General features: G+C 50.3%; 1 protein-coding gene across 5 annotated transcripts in view; it reads right to left on the reverse strand.

Annotated features, from left to right (window-relative positions):
• Nucleotides 1-24,393, reverse strand: part of ELMO3 (engulfment and cell motility 3) — a 450,596-nt gene that overhangs the window by 291,919 nt on the left and 134,284 nt on the right. For all 5 annotated transcript variants that reach the window (XM_088448606.1, XM_088448605.1, XM_088448607.1 and 2 more), the window contains exons 6-8: nucleotides 22,891-23,057; nucleotides 15,963-16,062; nucleotides 12,969-13,120 (exon numbers count right to left, since the gene is read on the reverse strand). In XM_088448606.1, the coding sequence (XP_088304732.1) occupies nucleotides 12,969-13,120; nucleotides 15,963-16,062; nucleotides 22,891-23,057 (419 nt within the window). The remainder of the gene's footprint in view (nucleotides 1-12,968; nucleotides 13,121-15,962; nucleotides 16,063-22,890; nucleotides 23,058-24,393) is intronic.

Genomic DNA, 24,393 nt, shown 5'->3' on the forward strand with positions numbered 1-24,393 from the left:
CACTATACACTACATGCTCCTCTGACCAGTACTCTCTCCCCCCAGCCAGCAGCCCCCATCCAGTGGCCTCAGCATAGGATCCTCCCACTATACATTACATGCTCCTCTGACCTGCACTCTCTCCTCCCAGCCAGCAGAACCCATCCAACGACTTCAGCATAGGATCCTCCCACTATACACTACATGCTCCTCTGACCTGCACTCTCTCCTCCCATACAGCAGCCCCCATCTAGTGACTTCAGCTTAGGATCCTCCCACTATACACTACATGCTCCTCTGACCTGTACTCTTTCCCCCCAGCCAGCAGCCCCCATCCAGTGGCCTCAGTATAGGATCCTCCCACTATACACTACATGCTCCTCTGACCAGTACTCTCTCCCCCCAGCCAGCAGCCCCCATCTAGCGACTTCGACATAGGATCCTCCCACTATACACTACATGTTCCTCTGACCAGCACTCTTTCCACCCAGCTAGCAGTCCCCATCCAGCGACTTCAGAATAGGATCCTCCCATTATACACTACATGCTCCTCTGACCTGCACTCTCTCCCCCCAGCCAGCAGCCCCCATCCAGTGACTTCAGCATAGGATCCTTCCACTATACACTACATGCTCCTCTGACCAGTATTCTCTCTCCCCAGCCAGCAGCCCCCATCCAGCGAATTCAAAATAGGATCCTCTCACTATACACTACATGTTCCTGTGACCTGCACTCTCTCCTCCCAGCCAGCAGCCCCCATCCAGTGACTTCAGCATAGGATCCACCCACTATCCACTACATGCTCCTTTAACCTGCACTCTCTCCCCCCAGCCAGCAGCCCCCATCCAGCAACTTCAGCATAGGATCCTCCCACTTCACACTACATGCTCATCTGACCTGCACTCTCTCCTTCCAGCCAGCAGCCCCAATCCAGTGACTTCAGCATAGGATCCACCCACTGTACACTACATGCTCCTCTGACCTGTACTCTTTCCCCCCAGCCAGCAGCCCCATCCAGTGGCCTCAGCATAGGATCTTCCCAATATATACTACATGCTCCTCTGACCTGCACTCTTTCCCCCCAGCCAGCAGCCCCCATTCATTGGCCTCAGCATAGGATCCTCCCACTATACACTACATGCTCCTCTACCTTGCACTCTCTCCTCCCATCCAGCAGCCCCCATCCAGCGACTTCAGCATAGGATCCTCCCACTATACACTACATGCTCCTCTGACCTGCACTCTCTCCTCCCATCCAGCAGCCCCCATCCAGCGACTTCAGCATAGGATCCTCCCACTATACACTACATGCTCCTCTGCCCTGCACTCTCTCCTCCCAGCCAGCAGCCCCCATCCAGCGACTTCAGCATTGGATCCTCCCACTATAAACTACATGCTCCTCTGACCTGCACTCTCTCCTCCCATACAGCAGCCCCCATCCAGTGACTTCAGCATAGGATCCTCCCACTATACACTACATGCTCCTCTGACCAGTATTCGCTCTCCCCAGCCAGCAGCCCCCATCCAGTGGCCTCAGCATAGGATCCTCCCACTATACACTACATGCTTCTCTGACCAGTATTCTCTTCTCCAGCCAGCAGCCCCCATCCAGTGGCCTCAGCAAAGGATCCTCCCACTATACATTACATGCTCCTCTGACCTACACACTCTCCTCCCAGCCAGCAGCCCCCATCCAGTGGCCTCAGCCTAGGATCCTCCCACTATACACTACATGCTCCTCTGACCAGTATTCTCTCTCCCCAGCCAGCAGCCCCCATCCAGAGGCCTCAGCATAGGATCCTCCCACTATACACTACATGCTGCACTGACCAGTACTCTCTCCCCCCAGCCAGCAGCCCCCATCCAGCGACTTCAGCATAGGATCCTCCCACTATACACTACATGTTCCTCTGACCAGCACTCTTTCCACCCAGCCAGCAGTCCCCATCCAGCGACTTCAGAATAGGATCCTCCCATTATACACTACATGCTCCTCTGACCTGCACTCTCTCCCCCCAGCCAGCAGCCCCCATCCATTGACTTCAGCATAGGATCCTTCCACTATACACTACATGCTCCTCTGACCTGCACTCTCTCCCCCCAGCCAGCAGCCCCCATCCAGCAACTTCAGCATAGGATCCTCCCACTACACACTACATGCTCATCTGACCTGCACTCTCTCCTTCCAGCCAGCAGCCCCAATCCAGTGACTTCAGCATAGGATCCACCCACTGTACACAACATGCTCCTCTGACCTGTACTCTTTCCCCCCAGCCAGCAGCCCCATCCAGTGGCCTCAGCATAGGATCTTCCCACTATACACTACATGCTCCTCTGACCTGCACTCTTTCCCCCCAGCCAGCAGCCCCCATTCATTGGCCTCAGCATAGGATCCTCCCACTATACACTACATGCTCCTCTGACTTGCACTCTCTCCTCCCATCCAGCAGCCCCCATCCAGCGACTTCAGCATAGGATCCTCCCACTATACACTACATGCTCCTCTGACCAGTATTCTCTCTCCCCAGCCAGCAGCCCCCATCCAGTGGCCTCAGCATAGGATCCTCCCACTATACACTACATGCTCCTTTGACCAGTATTCTCTCTCTCCAGCCAGCAGCCCCCATCCAGCGACCTCAGCATAGGATCCTCCCACTATACACTACATGCTCCTCTGACCTGCACTCTTTCCCCCCAGCCAGCAGCCCCCATCCAGCGACTTCAGAATAGGATCCTCCCACTATACACTACATGCTCCTCTGACCTGCACTCTCTCCCCCCAGCCAGCAGCCCCCATCCAGTGACTTCAGCATAGGATCCTCCCACTATACACTACATGCTCCTCTGACCAGTATTCTCTCTCCCCAGCCAACAGCCCCCATCCAGCGACTTCAGAATAGGATCCTCTCACTATACACTACATGCTCCTGTGACCTGCACTCTCTCCTCCCAGCCAGCAGCCCCCATCCAGTGACTTCAGCATAGGATCCACCCACTATACAATACATGCTCCTGTAACCTGCACTCTCTCCCCAGCCAGCAGCCCCCATCCAGCGACTTCAGCATAGGATCCTCCCACTATACACTACATGCTCCTCTGACCTGCACTCACTCCCCCCAGCCAGCAGCCCCCATTCATTGGCCTCAGCATAGGATCCTCCCACTATACACTACATGCTCCTGTGACCTGCACTCTCTCCTCCCAGCCAGCAGCCCCCATCCAGTGACTTCAACATAGGATCCACCCATTATACAATACATGCTCCTGTAACCTGCACTCTCTCCCCAGCCAGCAGCCCCCATCCAGCGACTTCAGCATAGGATCCTCCCACTATACACTACATGCTCCTCTGACCTGCACTCACTCCCCCCAGCCAGCAGCCCCCATCCAGTGACTTCAGCATAGGATCTTCCCACTACACACTACATGCTCCTGTGACCTGCAAGCTCTCCTTCCAGCCAGCAGCCCCCATCCAGCGACTTCAGCATAGGATCCTCCCACAATACACTACATGCTCCTCTGACCTGCACTCTCTCCTCCCAGCCAGCAGCCCCCATCCGGTGTCTTCAGCATAGGATCTTCCCACTATACACTACATGCTCCTCTGACCTGTACTCTTTCCCCCCAGCCAGCAGCCCCATCCAGTGGCCTCAGCATAGGATCTTCCCACTATACACTACATGCTCCTCTGACCTGCACTCTTTCCCCCCAGCCAGCAGCCCCCATCCGGTGACTTCAGCATAGGATCTTCCCACTATACACTACATGCTCCTCTGACCAGTACTCTCTCCCCCCAGCCAGCAGCCCCCATCCAGTGGCCTCAGCATAGGATCCTCCCACTATACATTACATGCTCCTCTGACCTGCACTCTCTCCTCCCAGCCAGCAGAACCCATCCAACGACTTCAGCATAGGATCCTCCCACTATACACTACATGCTCCTCTGACCTGCACTCTCTCCTCCCATACAGCAGCCCCCATCTAGTGACTTCAGCTTAGGATCCTCCCACTATACACTACATGCTCCTCTGACCTGTACTCTTTCCCCCCAGCCAGCAGCCCCCATCCAGTGGCCTCAGTATAGGATCCTCCCACTATACACTACATGCTCCTCTGACCAGTACTCTCTCCCCCCAGCCAGCAGCCCCCATCTAGCGACTTCGACATAGGATCCTCCCACTATACACTACATGTTCCTCTGACCAGCACTCTTTCCACCCAGCTAGCAGTCCCCATCCAGCGACTTCAGAATAGGATCCTCCCATTATACACTACATGCTCCTCTGACCTGCACTCTCTCCCCCCAGCCAGCAGCCCCCATCCAGTGACTTCAGCATAGGATCCTTCCACTATACACTACATGCTCCTCTGACCAGTATTCTCTCTCCCCAGCCAGCAGCCCCCATCCAGCGAATTCAAAATAGGATCCTCTCACTATACACTACATGTTCCTGTGACCTGCACTCTCTCCTCCCAGCCAGCAGCCCCCATCCAGTGACTTCAGCATAGGATCCACCCACTATCCACTACATGCTCCTTTAACCTGCACTCTCTCCCCCCAGCCAGCAGCCCCCATCCAGCAACTTCAGCATAGGATCCTCCCACTTCACACTACATGCTCATCTGACCTGCACTCTCTCCTTCCAGCCAGCAGCCCCAATCCAGTGACTTCAGCATAGGATCCACCCACTGTACACTACATGCTCCTCTGACCTGTACTCTTTCCCCCCAGCCAGCAGCCCCATCCAGTGGCCTCAGCATAGGATCTTCCCAATATATACTACATGCTCCTCTGACCTGCACTCTTTCCCCCCAGCCAGCAGCCCCCATTCATTGGCCTCAGCATAGGATCCTCCCACTATACACTACATGCTCCTCTACCTTGCACTCTCTCCTCCCATCCAGCAGCCCCCATCCAGCGACTTCAGCATAGGATCCTCCCACTATACACTACATGCTCCTCTGACCTGTACTCTCTCCTCCCATCCAGCAGCCCCCATCCAGCGACTTCAGCATAGGATCCTCCCACTATACACTACATGCTCCTCTGCCCTGCACTCTCTCCTCCCAGCCAGCAGCCCCCATCCAGCGACTTCAGCATTGGATCCTCCCACTATAAACTACATGCTCCTCTGACCTGCACTCTCTCCTCCCATACAGCAGCCCCCATCCAGTGACTTCAGCATAGGATCCTCCCACTATACACTACATGCTCCTCTGACCAGTATTCGCTCTCCCCAGCCAGCAGCCCCCATCCAGTGGCCTCAGCATAGGATCCTCCCACTATACACTACATGCTTCTCTGACCAGTATTCTCTTCTCCAGCCAGCAGCCCCCATCCAGTGGCCTCAGCAAAGGATCCTCCCACTATACATTACATGCTCCTCTGACCTACACACTCTCCTCCCAGCCAGCAGCCCCCATCCAGTGGCCTCAGCCTAGGATCCTCCCACTATACACTACATGCTCCTCTGACCAGTATTCTCTCTCCCCAGCCAGCAGCCCCCATCCAGCGACTTCAGAACAGGATCCTCCCACTATACACTACATGCTCCTCTGACCAGTACTCTCTCCTCCCAGCCAGCAGCCCCCATCCAGTAACTTCAGCATAGGATCATCTCACTATACACTACATGCTCCTGTGACCTGCACTCTCTCCCCCCAGCCAGCAGCCCCCATCCAATGGCCTCAGCATAGGATCTTCCCACTATACACTACATGTTCCTCTGACCAGCACTCTTTCCCCCCAGCCAGCAGTCCCCATCCAACGACTTCAGAATAGGATCCTCCCACTATACACTACATGCTCCTCTGACCTGCACTCTCTCCACCCAGCCAGCAGCCCCCATCCAGTGACTTCAGCATAGGATCCTCTCACTATACACTACATACTCCTCTGACCAGTATTCTCTCTCCCCAGCCAGCAGCCCCCATCCAGAGGCCTCAGCATAGGATCCTCCCACTATACACTACATGCTGCACTGACCAGTACTCTCTCCCCCCAGCCAGCAGCCCCCATCCAGCGACTTCAGCATAGGATCCTCCCACTATACACTACATGTTCCTCTGACCAGCACTCTTTCCACCCAGCCAGCAGTCCCCATCCAGCGACTTCAGAATAGGATCCTCCCATTATACACTACATGCTCCTCTGACCTGCACTCTCTCCCCCCAGCCAGCAGCCCCCATCCATTGACTTCAGCATAGGATCCTTCCACTATACACTACATGCTCCTCTGACCTGCACTCTCTCCCCCCAGCCAGCAGCCCCCATCCAGCAACTTCAGCATAGGATCCTCCCACTACACACTACATGCTCATCTGACCTGCACTCTCTCCTTCCAGCCAGCAGCCCCAATCCAGTGACTTCAGCATAGGATCCACCCACTGTACACAACATGCTCCTCTGACCTGTACTCTTTCCCCCCAGCCAGCAGCCCCATCCAGTGGCCTCAGCATAGGATCCTCCCACTATACACTACATGCTCCTCTGCCCTGCACTCTCTCCTCCCAGCCAGCAGCCCCCATCCAGCGACTTCAGCATTGGATCCTCCCACTATAAACTACATGCTCCTCTGACCTGCACTCTCTCCTCCCATACAGCAGCCCCCATCCAGTGACTTCAGCATAGGATCCTCCCACTATACACTACATGCTCCTCTGACCAGTATTCGCTCTCCCCAGCCAGCAGCCCCCATCCAGTGGCCTCAGCATAGGATCCTCCCACTATACACTACATGCTTCTCTGACCAGTATTCTCTTCTCCAGCCAGCAGCCCCCATCCAGTGGCCTCAGCAAAGGATCCTCCCACTATACATTACATGCTCCTCTGACCTACACACTCTCCTCCCAGCCAGCAGCCCCCATCCAGTGGCCTCAGCCTAGGATCCTCCCACTATACACTACATGCTCCTCTGACCAGTATTCTCTCTCCCCAGCCAGCAGCCCCCATCCAGCGACTTCAGAACAGGATCCTCCCACTATACACTACATGCTCCTCTGACCAGTACTCTCTCCTCCCAGCCAGCAGCCCCCATCCAGTAACTTCAGCATAGGATCATCTCACTATACACTACATGCTCCTGTGACCTGCACTCTCTCCCCCCAGCCAGCAGCCCCCATCCAATGGCCTCAGCATAGGATCTTCCCACTATACACTACATGTTCCTCTGACCAGCACTCTTTCCCCCCAGCCAGCAGTCCCCATCCAACGACTTCAGAATAGGATCCTCCCACTATACACTACATGCTCCTCTGACCTGCACTCTCTCCACCCAGCCAGCAGCCCCCATCCAGTGACTTCAGCATAGGATCCTCTCACTATACACTACATACTCCTCTGACCAGTATTCTCTCTCCCCAGCCAGCAGCCCCCATCCAGAGGCCTCAGCATAGGATCCTCCCACTATACACTACATGCTGCACTGACCAGTACTCTCTCCCCCCAGCCAGCAGCCCCCATCCAGCGACTTCAGCATAGGATCCTCCCACTATACACTACATGTTCCTCTGACCAGCACTCTTTCCACCCAGCCAGCAGTCCCCATCCAGCGACTTCAGAATAGGATCCTCCCATTATACACTACATGCTCCTCTGACCTGCACTCTCTCCCCCCAGCCAGCAGCCCCCATCCATTGACTTCAGCATAGGATCCTTCCACTATACACTACATGCTCCTCTGACCTGCACTCTCTCCCCCCAGCCAGCAGCCCCCATCCAGCAACTTCAGCATAGGATCCTCCCACTACACACTACATGCTCATCTGACCTGCACTCTCTCCTTCCAGCCAGCAGCCCCAATCCAGTGACTTCAGCATAGGATCCACCCACTGTACACAACATGCTCCTCTGACCTGTACTCTTTCCCCCCAGCCAGCAGCCCCATCCAGTGGCCTCAGCATAGGATCTTCCCACTATACACTACATGCTCCTCTGACCTGCACTCTTTCCCCCCAGCCAGCAGCCCCCATTCATTGGCCTCAGCATAGGATCCTCCCACTATACACTACATGCTCCTCTGACTTGCACTCTCTCCTCCCATCCAGCAGCCCCCATCCAGCGACTTCAGCATAGGATCCTCCCACTATACACTACATGCTCCTCTGACCAGTATTCTCTCTCCCCAGCCAGCAGCCCCCATCCAGTGGCCTCAGCATAGGATCCTCCCACTATACACTACATGCTCCTTTGACCAGTATTCTCTCTCTCCAGCCAGCAGCCCCCATCCAGCGACCTCAGCATAGGATCCTCCCACTATACACTACATGCTCCTCTGACCTGCACTCTTTCCCCCCAGCCAGCAGCCCCCATCCAGCGACTTCAGAATAGGATCCTCCCACTATACACTACATGCTCCTCTGACCTGCACTCTCTCCCCCCAGCCAGCAGCCCCCATCCAGTGACTTCAGCATAGGATCCTCCCACTATACACTACATGCTCCTCTGACCAGTATTCTCTCTCCCCAGCCAGCAGCCCCCATCCAGCGACTTCAGAATAGGATCCTCTCACTATACACTACATGCTCCTGTGACCTGCACTCTCTCCTCCCAGCCAGCAGCCCCCATCCAGTGACTTCAGCATAGGATCCACCCACTATACAATACATGCTCCTGTAACCTGCACTCTCTCCCCAGCCAGCAGCCCCCATCCAGCGACTTCAGCATAGGATCCTCCCACTATACACTACATGCTCCTCTGACCTGCACTCACTCCCCCCAGCCAGCAGCCCCCATCCAGTGACTTCAGCATAGGATCTTCCCACTATACACTACATGCTCCTCTGACCAGCACGCTCTCCTTCCAGCCAGCAGCCCCCATCCAGTGACTTCAGCATAGGATCTTCCCACTATACACTACATGCTCCTCTGACCAGCACGCTCTCCTTCCAGCCAGCAGCCCCCATCCGGCGACTTCAGCATAGGATCCTCCCACTATACACTACATGCTCCTCTGACCTGCACTCTCTCCTCCCAGCCAGCAGCCCCCATCCAGTGGCCTCAGCATAGGATCTTCCCACTATACACTACATGCTCCTCTGACCTGCACTCTTTCCCCCCAGCCAGCAGCCCCCATCCGGTGACTTCAGCATAGGATCTTCCCACTATACACTACATGCTCCTCTGACCTGCACTCTTTCCCCCCAGCCAGCAGCCCCCATCCGGTGACTTCAGCATAGGATCTTCCCACTATACACTACATGCTCCTCTGACCAGTACTCTCTCCCCCCAGCCAGCAGCCCCCATCCAGTGGCCTCAGCATAGGATCCTCCCACTATACACTACATGCTCCTCTGATTTGCACTCTCTCCTCCCAGCCAGCAGCACCCATCCAGCGACTTCAGCATAGGATCCTCCCACTATACACTACATGCTCCTCTGACCTGCACTCTCTCCTCCCATACAGCAGCCCCCATCTAGTGACTTCAGCTTAGGATCCTCCCACTATACACTACATGCTCCTCTGACCTGTACTCTTTCCCCCCAGCCAGCAGCCCCCATCCAGTGGCCTCAGTATAGGATCCTCCCACTATACACTACATGCTCCTCTGACCAGTACTCTCTCCCCCTAGCCAGCAGCCCCCATCCAGTGACTTCAGCATAGGATCCTTCCACTATACACTACATGCTCCTCTGACCAGTATTCTCTCTCCCCAGCCAGCAGCCCCCATCCAGCGAATTCAGAATAGGATCCTCTCACTATACACTACATGCTCCTGTGACCTGCACTCTCTCCTCCCAGCCAGCAGCCCCCATCCAGTGACTTCAGCATAGGATCCACCCACTATACACTACATGCTCCTTTAACCTGCACTCTTTCCCCAGCCAGCAGCCCCCATCCAGCGACTTCAGCATAGGATCTTCCCACTATACCCTACATGCTCCTCTGACCTGCACTCTCTCCTCCCAGCCAGCAGCCCCATCCAGCGGCCTCAGCATAGGATCCTCCCACTATACACTACATGCTCCTCTGACCTGCACTCTCTCACCCTAGCCAGCAGCCTCCATCCAGCAACTTCAGCACAGGATCCTCCCACTTCACACTACATGCTCATCTGACCTGCACTCTCTCCTTCCAGCCAGCAGCCCCAATCCAGTGACTTCAGCATAGGATCCACCCACTGTACACTACATGCTCCTCTGACCTGTACTCTTTCCCCCCAGCCAGCAGCCCCCATCCTGTGACTTCAGCATAGGATCCTCCCACTATACACTACATGCTCCTCTGACCAGTATTCTCTCTCCCCAGCCAGCAGCCCCCATCCAGCGACTTCAGAATAGGATCCTCTCACTATACACTACATGCTCCTGTGACCTGCACTCTCTCCTCCCAGCCAGCAGCCCCCATCCAGTGACTTCAGCATAGGATCCACCCACTATACAATACATGCTCCTGTAACCTGCACTCTCTCCCCAGCCAGCAGCCCCCATCCAGCGACTTCAGCATAGGATCCTTCCACTATACACTACATGCTCCTCTGACCTGCACTCTCTCCCCCCAGCCAGCAGCCCCCATCCAGTGACTTCAGCATAGGATCTTCCCACTATACACTACATGCTCCTCTGACCTGCACTCTCTCCTCCCAGCCAGCAGCCCCCATCCGGTGACTTCAGCATAGGATCTTCCCACTATACACTACATGCTCCTCTGACCTGTACTCTTTCCCCCCAGCCAGCAGCCCCATCCAGTGGCCTCAGCATAGGATCTTCCCACTATACACTACATGCTCCTCTGACCTGCACTCTTTCCCGCCAGCCAGCAGCCCCCATCTGGTGACTTCAGCATAGGATCTTCCCACTATACACTACATGCTCCTCTGACCAGTACTCTCTCCCCCCAGCCAGCAGCCCCCATCCAGTGGCCTCAGCATAGGATCCTCCCACTATACACTACATGCTCCTCTGACCTGCACTCTCTCCTCCCAGCCAGCAGCCCCCATCCAGCGACTTCAGCATAGGATCCTCCCACTATACACTACATGCTCCTCTGACATGCACTCTCTCCTCCCATACAGCAGCCCCCATCTAGTGACTTCAGCTTAGGATCCTCCCACTATACACTACATGCTCCTCTGACCTGTACTCTTTCCCCCCAGCCAGCAGCCCCCATCCAGTGGCCTCAGTATAGGATCCTCCAACTATACACTACATGCTCCTCTGACCAGTACTCTCTCCCCCCAGCCAGCAGCCCCCATCTAGCGACTTCGACATAGGATCCTCACACTATACACTACATGTTCCTCTGACCAGCACTCTTTCCCCCCAGCCAGCAGTCCCCATCCAGCGACTTCAGAATAGGATCCCTCTACTATACACTACATGCTCCTCTGACCTGCACTCTCTCCCCCCAGCCAGCAGCCCCCATCCAGTGACTTCAGCATAGGATCCTCCCACTATACACTACATGCTCCTCTGACCTGCACTCTCTCCTCCCAGCCAGCAGCCCCCATCCATCGACTTCAGAATAGGATCCTCTCACTATACACTACATGTTCCTGTGACCTGCACTCTCTCCTTCCAGCCAGCAGCCCCCATCCAGTGACTTCAGCATAGGATCCTCCCACTATACACTACATGCTCCTCTGACCAGTATTCTCTCTCCCCAGCCAGCAGCCCCCATCCAGTGGCCTCAGCATAGGATCCTCCCACTATACACTACATGCTCCTCTGACCAGTATTCTCTCTCCCCAGCCAGCAGCCCCCATCCAGTGACTTCAGCATAGGATCCTCCCACTATACACTACATGCTCCTCTGACCAGTATTCTCTCTCCCCAGCCAGCAGCCCCCATCCAGTGACTTCAGCATAGGATCCTCCCACTATACACTACATGCTCCTCTGACCAGTATTCTCTCTCCCCAGCCATCAGCCCCAATCCAGTGACTTCAGCATAGGATCTTCCCACTATACACTACATGCTCCTCTGACCTGCACTCTCTCCTTCCAGCCAGCAGCCCCCATCCAGCGACTTCAGCATAGGATCCTCCCACTATACACTACATGCTCCTCTGACCTGCACTCTCTCCTCCCAGCCAGCAGCCCCCATCCGGTGACTTCAGCATAGGATCTTCCCACTATACACTACATGCTCCTCTGACCTGCACTCTTTCCCCCCAGCCAGCAGCCCCCATCCAGTGGCCTCAGCATAGATCCTCCCACTATACACTACATGCTCCTCTGACCTGCACTCTCTCCCCCCAGCCAGCAGCCCCCATCTAGTGACTTCAGCATAGGATCCTCCCACTATACACTACATGGCTCCTCTGACCTGCACTCTCTCCCCCCAGCCAGCAGCCCCCATCTAGTGACTTCAGCATAGGATCCTCCCACTATACTCTACATGGCTTCTCTGACCAGCACTCTCTTCTCCCAGTCAGCAGCCCCCATCTAGCGACTTCAGCATAGGATCCTCCCACTATACACTACATGGCTCCTCTAATCAGTACTCTCTCCCCCCAGCCAGCTGCCCCCATCTAGCGACTTCAGCATAGGATCCTCCCACTATACACTACATGGCTCCTCTGACCAGTACTCTCTCCCCCAGCCAGCAGCCCCCATCCAGTGACTTCAGCATAGGATCCTCCCACTATACACTACATGGCTCCTCTGACCAGTACTCTCTTCTCACAGCCAGCAGCCCCCATCCAGTGACTTCAGCATAGGATCCTCCCACTATACACTACATGGCTCCTCTGACCTGCACTCTCTCCCCCCTGCCAGCAGCCCCCATCCAGTGACTTCAGCATAGGATCCTCCCACTATACACTACATGCTCCTCTGACCTGTACTCTTTCCCCCCAGCCAGCAGCCCCCATCCAGTGCAGGTCCGATGTGCATGTAGTGTATATATTGGGGTTGACCGTTCTCCAAAAAGTGACAAATGCTACAATCTAGTATTAATAAAAGGAAAATGTCCCCACAGTCAGAGAAAAAGTAACAGCTGCACTGGTCTGTACCATGTTACAGTGGATAGAATAGAAGTATTACTTACAGTTGTAGTAGGGAGAGTAGGCGATCCAGAGTGACCTCCTCCCTGACCACCTCCCCCAACTTGGTGTTACTCTGAACAATGCTCTCCAAGATGACAAGTGAAAGCTGTGTGATCTCCACTGACATCAGATTCATATTCACAAATGTAACAACCTGGGGACAAGACACAACAGCTGGAAGTAAAACAGTGATAAGCCAGAGTGGGCACTCTCCCAGATATATGCCCTATGTGTGTGTGTGTATCACTGTGATAAGCCACAGCGGGCAGTGTACCAGATATATGTCCTGTGTGTGTGTATCACTGTGATAAGCCAGAGCGGGCACTGTACTAGATATATGTCCTGTGTGTGTATCACTGTGATAAGCCAGAGCGGGCAGTGTACCAGATATATGCCCTGTGTGTGTGTGTCACTGTGATAAGCCAGAGCGGGCACTGTACCAAATATATGTCCTGTGTGTGTATCACTGTGATAAGCCAGAGCGGGCACTATACCAGATATATGTCCTGTGTGTGTATCACTGTGATAAACCAGAGCGGGCACTGTACCAGATATATGTCCTTTGTGTGTGTATCACTGTGATAAACCAGAGCGGGCACTGTACCAGATACAGTCAGGTGCATAAATATTGGGACATTGACAGAATTTTCATATTTTGGCCTCTAGTCACCACCACAATGGCTTTGAAATGAAACAAACAAGATGTGATTTACCTGCAGACTTTTGATTTAATTTGAGGGTAATTACATCCAAATCAGGTGAACGGTGTAGGAATTACAACGGTTTCTATATGTGTCTCCCACTTTTTAAGGGGCCAAAAGTAATGGGACAAACTAAACAATCCTAAATCTAACTTTCACTTTTTAATACTTTGTTGCAAATCCTTTGCAGGCAATTACAGCCTGAAGTCTGGAATGCATAGACATCACCAGACGCTGGGTTTCATCCCTGGTGATGCTCTGCCAGGCCTCTACTGCAAATGTCTTCAGATCCTGCTTGTTCTTGGGGCATTTTCCCATCAGTTTTGTCTTCATCAAGTGAAATGCATGCTCAATCGGATTCAGGTCAGGGGATTGACTTGGCCATTGCATAACATTCCACTTTTCAGCCTTAAAAAACTTTTTGTTTGCTTTTGCAGTATGCTTTGGGTCATTGTCCATCTGCACTGTGAAGCGCCGTCCAATGGGTTCTGAAGCATTTGACTGAATATGAGCATATAATATTGCCCAAAACACTTCAGAATTCATTCTGCTGCTTTTGTCAGCAGTCACATCATCAATAAATACAAGGGAACCAGTTCCATTGGCAGCCATACATGCCCACGCCATGACACTACCACCACCATGCTTCACTGATGAGGTGGTATGTTTAGGATCATGAGCAGTTCCTTTCCTTCTCCATACTCTTCTCTTCCCATCACTCTGGTACAAATTGATCTTTGTCTCATCTGTCCATAGGATGTTGTTCCAGAACTGTAATGGCTTTTTTAGATGTTGTTTGGCAAACCCTAATCTGGTCTTCCTGTTTTTGAGGCTCACCAATGGTTTACATGGTGTGGTGAACCCTCTATATTCACTCTTGTGAAGTCTTCTCTTGATTGTTGACTTTGACACATATACACCTACCTCCTGGAGAGTGTTCTTGATTTGGCTAACTGTTGTGAAGGGGTTTTTCTTCACCAGGGAAATAATTCTTTTGCCATCCACCACAGTTGTTTTCCATGGTCTTCCGAGTGTTTTGGTGTTGCTGAGCTCTCCGATGCGTTCTTTCTTTTTAAGAATGTTCCAAACAGTTGATTTGGCCACACCTAATGTTTTTGCTATCTCTCTGATGGGTTTGTTTTGATTTTTCAGCCTAATGATGGCTTGCTTCACTGATAGTGACAGCTCTTTGGATCTCATATTGAGAGTCGACAGCAACTGATTCCAAATGCAAATGTCACACCTAGAATCAACTCCAGACCTTTTACCTGCTTAATTGATAATGAAATAACGAGGGAATAGCCCACACCTGTCCATGAAATAGCTTTTGAGTTGATAGTCCCATTACTTTTGGCCCCTTAAAAAGTGGGAGGCACATATAGAAACCGTTGTAATTCCTACACCGTTCACCTGATTTGGATGTAATTACCCTCAAATTAAATCTGAAAGTCTGCAGGTAAAGCTCATCTTGTTTGTTTCATTTCAAAGCCATTGTGGTGGTGAATAGAGGCCAAAATATGAAAATTCTGTCAATGTCCCAATATTTATGCACATGACTGTATATGTCCTTTGTGTGTGTATCACTGTGATAAGCCAGAGCGGGCACTATACCAGATATATGTCCTTTGTGTGTGTCTCTCTGATAAGCCAGAGCGGGCACTGTACCAGATATATGCCCTGTGTGTGTGTATCACTGTGATAAGCCAGAGCGGGCACTGTACCAGATATATGCCCTGTGTGTGTGTATCACTGTGATAAGCCAGAGCGGGCACTGTACCAGATATATGCCCTGTGTTTTTCTCCCCACTCACCCGTTAACTCCTTCAAATGGTCTCTGAATTTCAGCCACTTTTTGCCATCGCAAGGCCATTGTGACGCAAGTGCAGAATATATTTGCTTTACGTTACTGTTTACCTCATCTAAATATTTTATTTGTGTTAAAAAAAGTAACTAAATCAGGAAATTAGAGACTTTCCAGCATTATATAAGTTCTGACTAGATAAAATTTCACAGACAGCGCTTAATAATATCTTCACATAAGGGATGGTGGGCGTTTACATTATATATACTGTATACGGACACATATATACACACACACACATGTATATACACCATATATGTGCCTGTCCCCAGGTATCATGGTGGGAATAGTAGTATTCAGGCTCGTTCTTTGCATCATTTAAGAACTTGCGACCGAGCTGCTTGTTTATTTTCCCTTTGAGTTTTCTTCGTTTATATGGGTTACGCTAGTTCTGTTATATGAGGAGCAGTAAGTTGTCACACAGCAGCTCGTACCTTGTGTATGAAAATGGTGCTGAAGGTCTCCCAGGACACAAACCCATGTTCCATCAACTCAGAGGTGGCCCTCAGTGTGTGACACATCACCTCCCCGAGCCTGCAAGACAGTGACATCACCATCGTCTTAGTATAGGAGAACTGGATATATGAGCTGGGCTGGGGAGTCTATACAAATGACTTCAACCAAATATGAAGGGAAATAATTTACATTAATACTCCTCCCCACCTTACACTCCCCTTCTACTTTATACTCACTCTCTGCCTAATACTCCTCCCCACCTTACACTCCCTCTCTGCCTAATACTCCTCCCCACCTTACACTCCCTTTCTACTTTATACTCCCTCTCTGCCTAATACTCCTCCCCCCACCTTACACTCCCTTTCTACTTTATACTCCCTCTCTGCCTAATAATCCTCCCCCCACCTTACACTCCCTTTCTACTTTATACTCCCTCTCTGCCTAATACTCCTCCCCTCACCTTACACTCCCTTTCTACTTTATACTCCCTCTCTGCCTAATACTCCTCCCCCCACCTTACACACCCCTTCTACTTTATACTCCCTCTCTGCCTAATATTCCTCCCCCCACCTTACACTCCTTTTCTACTTTATACTCCCTCTCTGCCTAATGCTCCTCCCCCCACCTTACACTCCCTTTCTACTTTCTACTCCCTCTCTGCCTAATACTCCTCCCCCCACCTTACACTCCCTTTCTACTTTATACTCCCTCTCTGCCTAATACTCCTCCCCCCCACCTTACACTCCCTTTCTACTTTATACTCCCTCTCTGCCTAATACTCCCCCCACCTTACACTCCCTTTCTACTTTATACTCCCTCTCTGCCTAATACTCCTCCCCCCACCTTACACTCCCTTTCTACTTTATACTCCCTCTCTGAATAATACTCCTCCCCCCACCTTACACTCCCTTTCTACTTTATACTCCCTCTCTGCCTAATACTCCTCCCCCCCACCTTACACTCCCTTTCTACTTTATACTCCCTCTCTGCCTAATACTCCCCCCACCTTACACTCCCTTTTTACTTTATACTCCCTCTCTGCCTAATACTCCTCCCCCCACCTTTACACTCCCTTTCTACTTTATACTCCCTCTCTGCCTAATACTCCTCCCCACCGTACACTCCCTTTCTACTTTCTACTCCCTCTCTGCCTAATACTCCTCCCCACCTTAAACTCCCTTTCTACTTTATATTCCCTCTCTGCCTAATACTCCTCCCCCACCTTACACTCCCTTTCTACTTTATACTCCCTCTCTGCCTAATACTCCTCCCCCCACCTTACACTCCCTTTCTACTTTGTACTCCCTCTCTGCCTAATACTCGACCCCTCACCTTACACTCCCTTTCTACTTTATACTCCCTCTCTGCCTAATACTCCTCCCCCCACCTTACACACCCCTTCTACTTTATACTCCCTCTCTGCCTAATACTCCTCCCCCCACCTTACACTCCCTTTCTACTTTCTACTCCCTCTCAGCCTAATACTCCTCCCCCCACCTTACACTCCCTTTCTACTTTCTACTCCCTCTCTACCTAATACTCCTCCCCCCACCTTACACTCCCTTTCTACTTTGTACTCCCTCTCTGCCTAATACTCGACCCCTCACCTTACACTCCCTTTCTACTTTATACTCCCTCTCTGCCTAATACTCCTCCCCCCACCTTACACACCCCTTCTACTTTATACTCCCTCTCTGCCTAATACTCCTCCCCCCACCTTACACTCCCTTTCTACTTTCTACTCCCTCTCAGCCTAATACTCCTCCCCCCACCTTACACTCCCTTTCTACTTTCTACTCCCTCTCTACCTAATACTCCTCCCCCCACCTTACACTCCCTTTCTACTTTATACTCCCTCTCAGCCTAATACTCCTCCCCCCCACCTTACACTCCCTTTCTACTTTATACTCCCTCTCTGCCTAATACTCCCCCCACCTTACACTACCTTTCTACTTTATACTCCCTCTCTGCCTAATACTCCTCCCCCCACCTTACACTCCCTTTCTACTTTATACTCCCTCTCTGCCTAATACTCCTCCCCACCTTACACTCCCTTTCTACTTTATACTCCCTCTCTGCCTAATACTCCTCCCCCCACCTTACACTCCCTTTCTACTTTATACTCCCTCCCATAAACTTCCTCTCTGCCTAATACTCCTCCCCACCTTACCCTCCCTTTCTATTTTATACTCCCTCCCATATACTTCCTCTCTGCCTAATACTCCTCCCCCCACCTTACATTCCCCTTCTACTTCATACTCTCTCCCATATACTTCCTCTCTGCCTAATACTCCTCCTCCCACCTTACCCTCCCCTTCTACTTCATACTCCCTCCCATATACTTCCTCTCTGCCTAATACTCCTCCCCCCACCTTACACTTCCCTTCTACTTCATACTCCTTCCCATATACTTCCTCTCTGCCTAATACTCCTCCTCCCACCTTACACTCCCTTTCTACTTCATACTCCCTCCCATATACTGCCTCTCTGCCTAATACTCCTCCCCACCTTACACTCCCCTTCTACTTTATACTCCCTCCCATATAATTCCTCTCTGCCTAATACTCCTCCCCCCACCTTACCCTCCCTTTCTATTTTATACTCCCTCCCATATACTTCCTCTCTGCCTAATACTCCTCCCCACCTTACCCTCCCTTTCTATTTTATACTCCCTCCCATATACTTCCTCTCTGCCTAATACTCCTCCCCCCACCTTACACTCCCCTTCAACTTCATACTCCCTCCCATATACTTCCTCTCTGCCTAATACTCCTCCTCCCACCTTACCCTCCCTTTCTACTTTATACTCCCTCCCATAAACTTCCTCTCTGCCTAATACTCCCCCCCACCTTACACTCCCCTTGATACCCAATTACATCCCCACTATACAGCACACACGCAACCACCATAATCTATCCTACCCAATTACATCCCCTCTATACAGCACACACATATCCTCCATAAGCTATCCTACCAATTACATCCCCTCTATACAGCACACACATATCCTCCATAAGCTATCCTACCCAATTACATTCCCTCTCTACAGCACACACATATCCTCCATAAGCTATCCTACCCAATTACATCCCCACTATACAGCACACACATAACCTCCATAATCTATCCTACCCAATTACATCCCCTCTATACAGCACACACATATCCTCCATAAGCTACCCTACCCAATTACATCCCCACTATACAGCACACACATAACCTCCATAATCTATCCTACCCATTTACATCCCCTCTATACAGCACACACATATCCTCCATAAGCTATCCTACCCAATTACATTCCCTCTATACAGCCCACACATATCCTCCATAAGCTATCCTACCCAATTATATCCCCTCTATACAGCACACACATATCCTCCAAAATGTATCCTACCCAACTACGTACCCTCTATACAGCACACACATATCCTCCATAAGCTCTCCTACCCAATTACATCCCCCCAATACAGCACACACATATCCTCCATAAGCTCTCCTACCCAATTACATCCCCTCTATACAGGACACACATATCCTCTATAAGCTATCCTACCCAATTACATTCCCTCTATACAGCCCACTCATATCCCCATAAGCTATCCTACCCAATTACATCCCCTCCATACAGCACACATACATCCTCCATAAGCTATCCTACCCAATTACATCACCTGTTTACAGCACACACGTATCCCCATAAGCTATCCTACCCAATTACATCCCCTCTATACAGCACACACATATCCTCCATAAGCTATCCTACCCAATTACATCCCCTCTATACAGCACACACATATCCTCCATAAGCTATCCTACCCAATTACATCCCCTCTATATAGCACACACATATCCTCCATAAGCTATCCTACCCAATTACATCCCCACTATACAGCACACACATATCCTCCATAAGCTATCCTACCCAACTACATCCCCTCTATACAGCACACACATATCCTCCATAAGCTATCCTACCCAATTACATTCCCTCTAAACTGCCCACACATATCCCCATAAGCTATCCTACCCAATTACATCCCCTCTATACAGCACACACATATCCTCCATAAGCTATCCTACCCAATTACATCCCCTCTATACAGCAAACACATAACCTCCATAAGCTATCCTACCCAATTACATTCCCTCTATACAGCCCACTCATATCCCCATAAGCTATCCTACCCAATTACATCCCCTCCATACAGCACACATACATCCTCCATAAGCTATCCTACCCAATTACATCACCTGTTTACAGCACACACGTATCCCCATAAGCTATCCTACCCAATTACATCCCCTCTATACAGCACACACATATCCTCCATAAGCTATCCTACCCAATTACATCCCCTCTATACAGCACATACATATCCTCCATAAGCTATCCTACCCAATTACATCCCCAGTATACAGCACACACATATCCTCCATAAGCTATCCTACCCAATTACATCCCCACTATACAGCACACACATATCCTCCATAAGCTATCCTACCCAATTACATCCCCACTATACAGCACACACACACATCCTCCATAATCTATCCTACCCAATTACATCCCCTCTATACAGCACACACATATCCTCCTTAAGCTATCCTACCCAATTACATCCCCTCTATACAGCGCACACATATCCTCCTTAAGCTATCCTACCCAATTACATCCCCTCTATACAGCACACACACATATCCTCCATAAGCTATCCTACCCAAGTACATCCCCTCTATACAGCACACACACATATCCTCCATAAGCTATCCTACCCAACTACATCCCCTCTATACAGCACACACATATCCTCCATAAGCTATCCTACCCAATTACATCCCCTCTATACAGCACACACATATCCTCCATAAGCTATCCTACCCAATTACATCCCCTCTATACAGCACACACATATCCTCCTTAAGCAATCCTACCCAATTACATCCCCTCTATACAGCGCACACATATCCTCCTTAAGCTATCCTACCCAATTACATCCCCTCTATACAGCACACACATATCCTCCATAAGCTCTCCTACCCAATTACATCCCCTCTATACAGCACACACATATCCCCATAAGCTATCCTACCCAATTACATCCCCTCCATACAGCACACACACATCCTCCATAAGCTATCCTACCCAATTACATCCCCTGTTTGCAGCACACACATATCCTCCATAAGCTATCCTACCCAATCACATCCCCACTATACAGCACACACATATCCTCCATAAGCTATCCTACCCAATTACATCCCCTCTATACAGCACACACATATCCTCCATAAGCTATCCTACCCAATTACATTCCCTCTATACAGCCCACACATATCCCCATAAGCTATCCTACCCAATTACATCCCCTCTATACAGCACACACATATCCTCCATAAGCTATCCTACCCAATTACATCCCCTCTATACAGCACACACATATCCTCCATAAGCTATCCTACCCAATTACATCCCCTCTATACAGCACACACATAACCTCCATAAGCTATCCTACCCAATTACATCCTCTCTATACAGCACGCACATATCCTCCATAAGCTATCCTACCCAATTACATCCCCTCTATACAGCACACACATATCCTTCATAAGCTATCCTACCCAATTACATCCCCACTATACAGCACACACACATATCCTCCATAAGCTATCCTACCCAAGTACATCCCCTCTATACAGCACACACACATATCCTCCATAAGCTATCCTACCCAACTACATCCCCTCTATACAGAGCACACATATCCTCCATAAGCTCTCCTATCCAATTACATCCCCTCTATACAGCACACACATATCCTCCATAAGCTATCCTACCCAATTACATCCCCTCTATACAGCACACACACATCCTCCATAAGCTATCTCACCCAATTACATCCCCTCTATACAGCACACACATAACCTCCATAAGCTATCCTACCCAACTACATCCCCTCTATACAGAGCACACATATCCTCCATAAGCTCTCCTACCCAATTACATCCCCTCTATACAGCACACACATATCCTCCATAAGCTATCCTACCCAATTACATCCCCTCTATACAGCACACACATATCCTCCATAAGCTATCCTACCCAATTACATCCCCTCTATACAGCACACACATATCCTCCATAAGCTATCCTACGCAATTACATCCCCTCTATACAGCACACACATATCCTCCATAAGCTATCCTACCCAATTACATCCCCTCTATACAGCACACACATATCCTCCATAAGCTATCCTACCCAATTACATCCCCTCTATACAGCACACACATATCCTCCATAAGCTATCCTACCCAATTACATCCCCTCTATACAGCACACACATATCCTCCATAAGCTATCCTACCCAATTACATCCCCTCTATACAGCACACACACATCCTCCATAAGCTATCCTACCCAATTACATCCCCACTATACAGCACATAGATAACGTTACATGTTCTCTTACCATCCTGCTTACCCCAGGGCAACATTGCTGTGTGACTGGATCATACACCACCAAGATCCCCTGCAAACTGGCTGGACCAATATGTAATATGTAGCACCTGTCCCTGTCTATCACACTCCTATTTCCCTATAGATTGTAAGCTTGCGGGCAGGGTCCGCTTCTCTCTTTTGGAAAAGAAATAAATTACAAACCTGCGCTTAAAGCATTTATAAATACTTGCAATGTACAGCAAGTGACAATAATTTAATGAAACAGCACATAAAAACAATATAATATTAAAAATAAAATAACAAATCTTACACACTTCTTATCTCTATGGGTTATATTTACTAAAGTGAGTTTTCTGTGTGTCTGTCTGTCATTACTGCTTTGTTCCCAATTGTAAAGTGCAAAGGCTATATAAGTAACAGTTAATACATTGGGTTAGACTCACTCCTCCTCTTCCACTATCCTGGACAGGATACAGAGTCCGTCACGGCTGATGAATTCCTGAGCAAACGTGACATCACAGGAAAGAGCTGCCAGCTTCTTCAGAGACTCTGCCCTGACATCCAGGTTGTTACTCTGTACTCCATGACATAGACTGCTGGCCTCCTTGTCCTGCAGGTCAGAGAACACGGGCACTACAATGACTCATTTCTTCACTCACATGTGTTACATGGCTGTGAAGTGTTGGTAGATGCTAAAATCAATTGGGCTAAAGGACATCTGATATCACAAGCATGTGAGGCGAGACAGCAAGGGTAAGGGCAAGGTCGGTGGCCTAGCAGTTTACTGTCCACATGGACATCTAATGGGAATAGTAACCTGTGGCAAGCGAAGTAGAGCGGAATCACCTTGCCCGGTGATGGCAAGGCCGCGAAGGTACACGTTGGGGTCCCAATGTTATGAACACGAGCCAACCTTGCTCCTCCACTTTTCGACGTGGGTCACATGATTATGACATTAGAGATCATTTAGCCTACTTAAATTTAGAACTATCCGTGAAGTGTTGGAGAACAAGTCATTTTATGTCATATGCAAAGGCTGCCAATTGTTGGGGTTTATCAAATACAACATTGGCACCTCCCCCAAAAAAACACCACCAAACAATGGCAGATCAATATGCCTTCACTTCTGCCAAAGCCCCACTTACCAGAAATTACAAACCCAGGATCTGCCCCTTTCTAACCCAGCCGGCAGGTCACGTCAGTGTTTCATTAATAATCATTTTATTTAGATAGCGCTTTTCTCCCAAAGGGACCCAAAGTCGCTTTACAGACATCAGTAAACATGGTACATTGTACAAGGATTTGGCATAAATTGAAAATCACACAGAGATGAAACCTAGAGAGCACAGGGTTGGTGTAGACATTTTGGGAAATTACTTCCATGGGTTATATATTCCTCCCACGAAAGGTACCAGATGAGGCAGCCAGCTTGTGCGCACTACGTAGGATTACATTGGGTGGAACAGGTTATGCCTAGAAGAGATTACACAAAATGGGTGGGTTGCAGTGTCCTAACGCTAAGAGTAGGGTCCCACCATAATAGTCAGGTCCATGTATTTTTCATCCCATCCACGACTGTACCAGGTGAGGCAGCCATGTTGGGCGCACTACGAAGGTTACACTTTGGTAGATAAGCCATACAAGGACCCAAGGCATATATGGGAAGACTGACCAGTGTGTGGCAGTATGATATACCCTGTGTGAGTAGATCCATGTGAAGTACATCCTGCCCATGGAGGACTCACTTCAGCGGAGGTATAGCACACCGGCATAGCATACAGTGGAGGTATAGCACACCAGTATATCATACAGTGGAGGTATAGCACACCAGTATATCATACAGTGGAGGTATAGCACACCAGTATAGCATACAGTGGAGGTATAGCACACCAGTATATCATACAGTGGAGGTATAGCACACCAGTATATCATACAGTGGAGGTATA

Source organism: Taudactylus pleione, unplaced genomic scaffold (assembly GCF_031769625.1).
Source record: "Taudactylus pleione unplaced genomic scaffold, aTauple2 ptg000461l, whole genome shotgun sequence".
Classification (NCBI taxonomy): domain Eukaryota; kingdom Metazoa; phylum Chordata; class Amphibia; order Anura; family Myobatrachidae; genus Taudactylus; species Taudactylus pleione.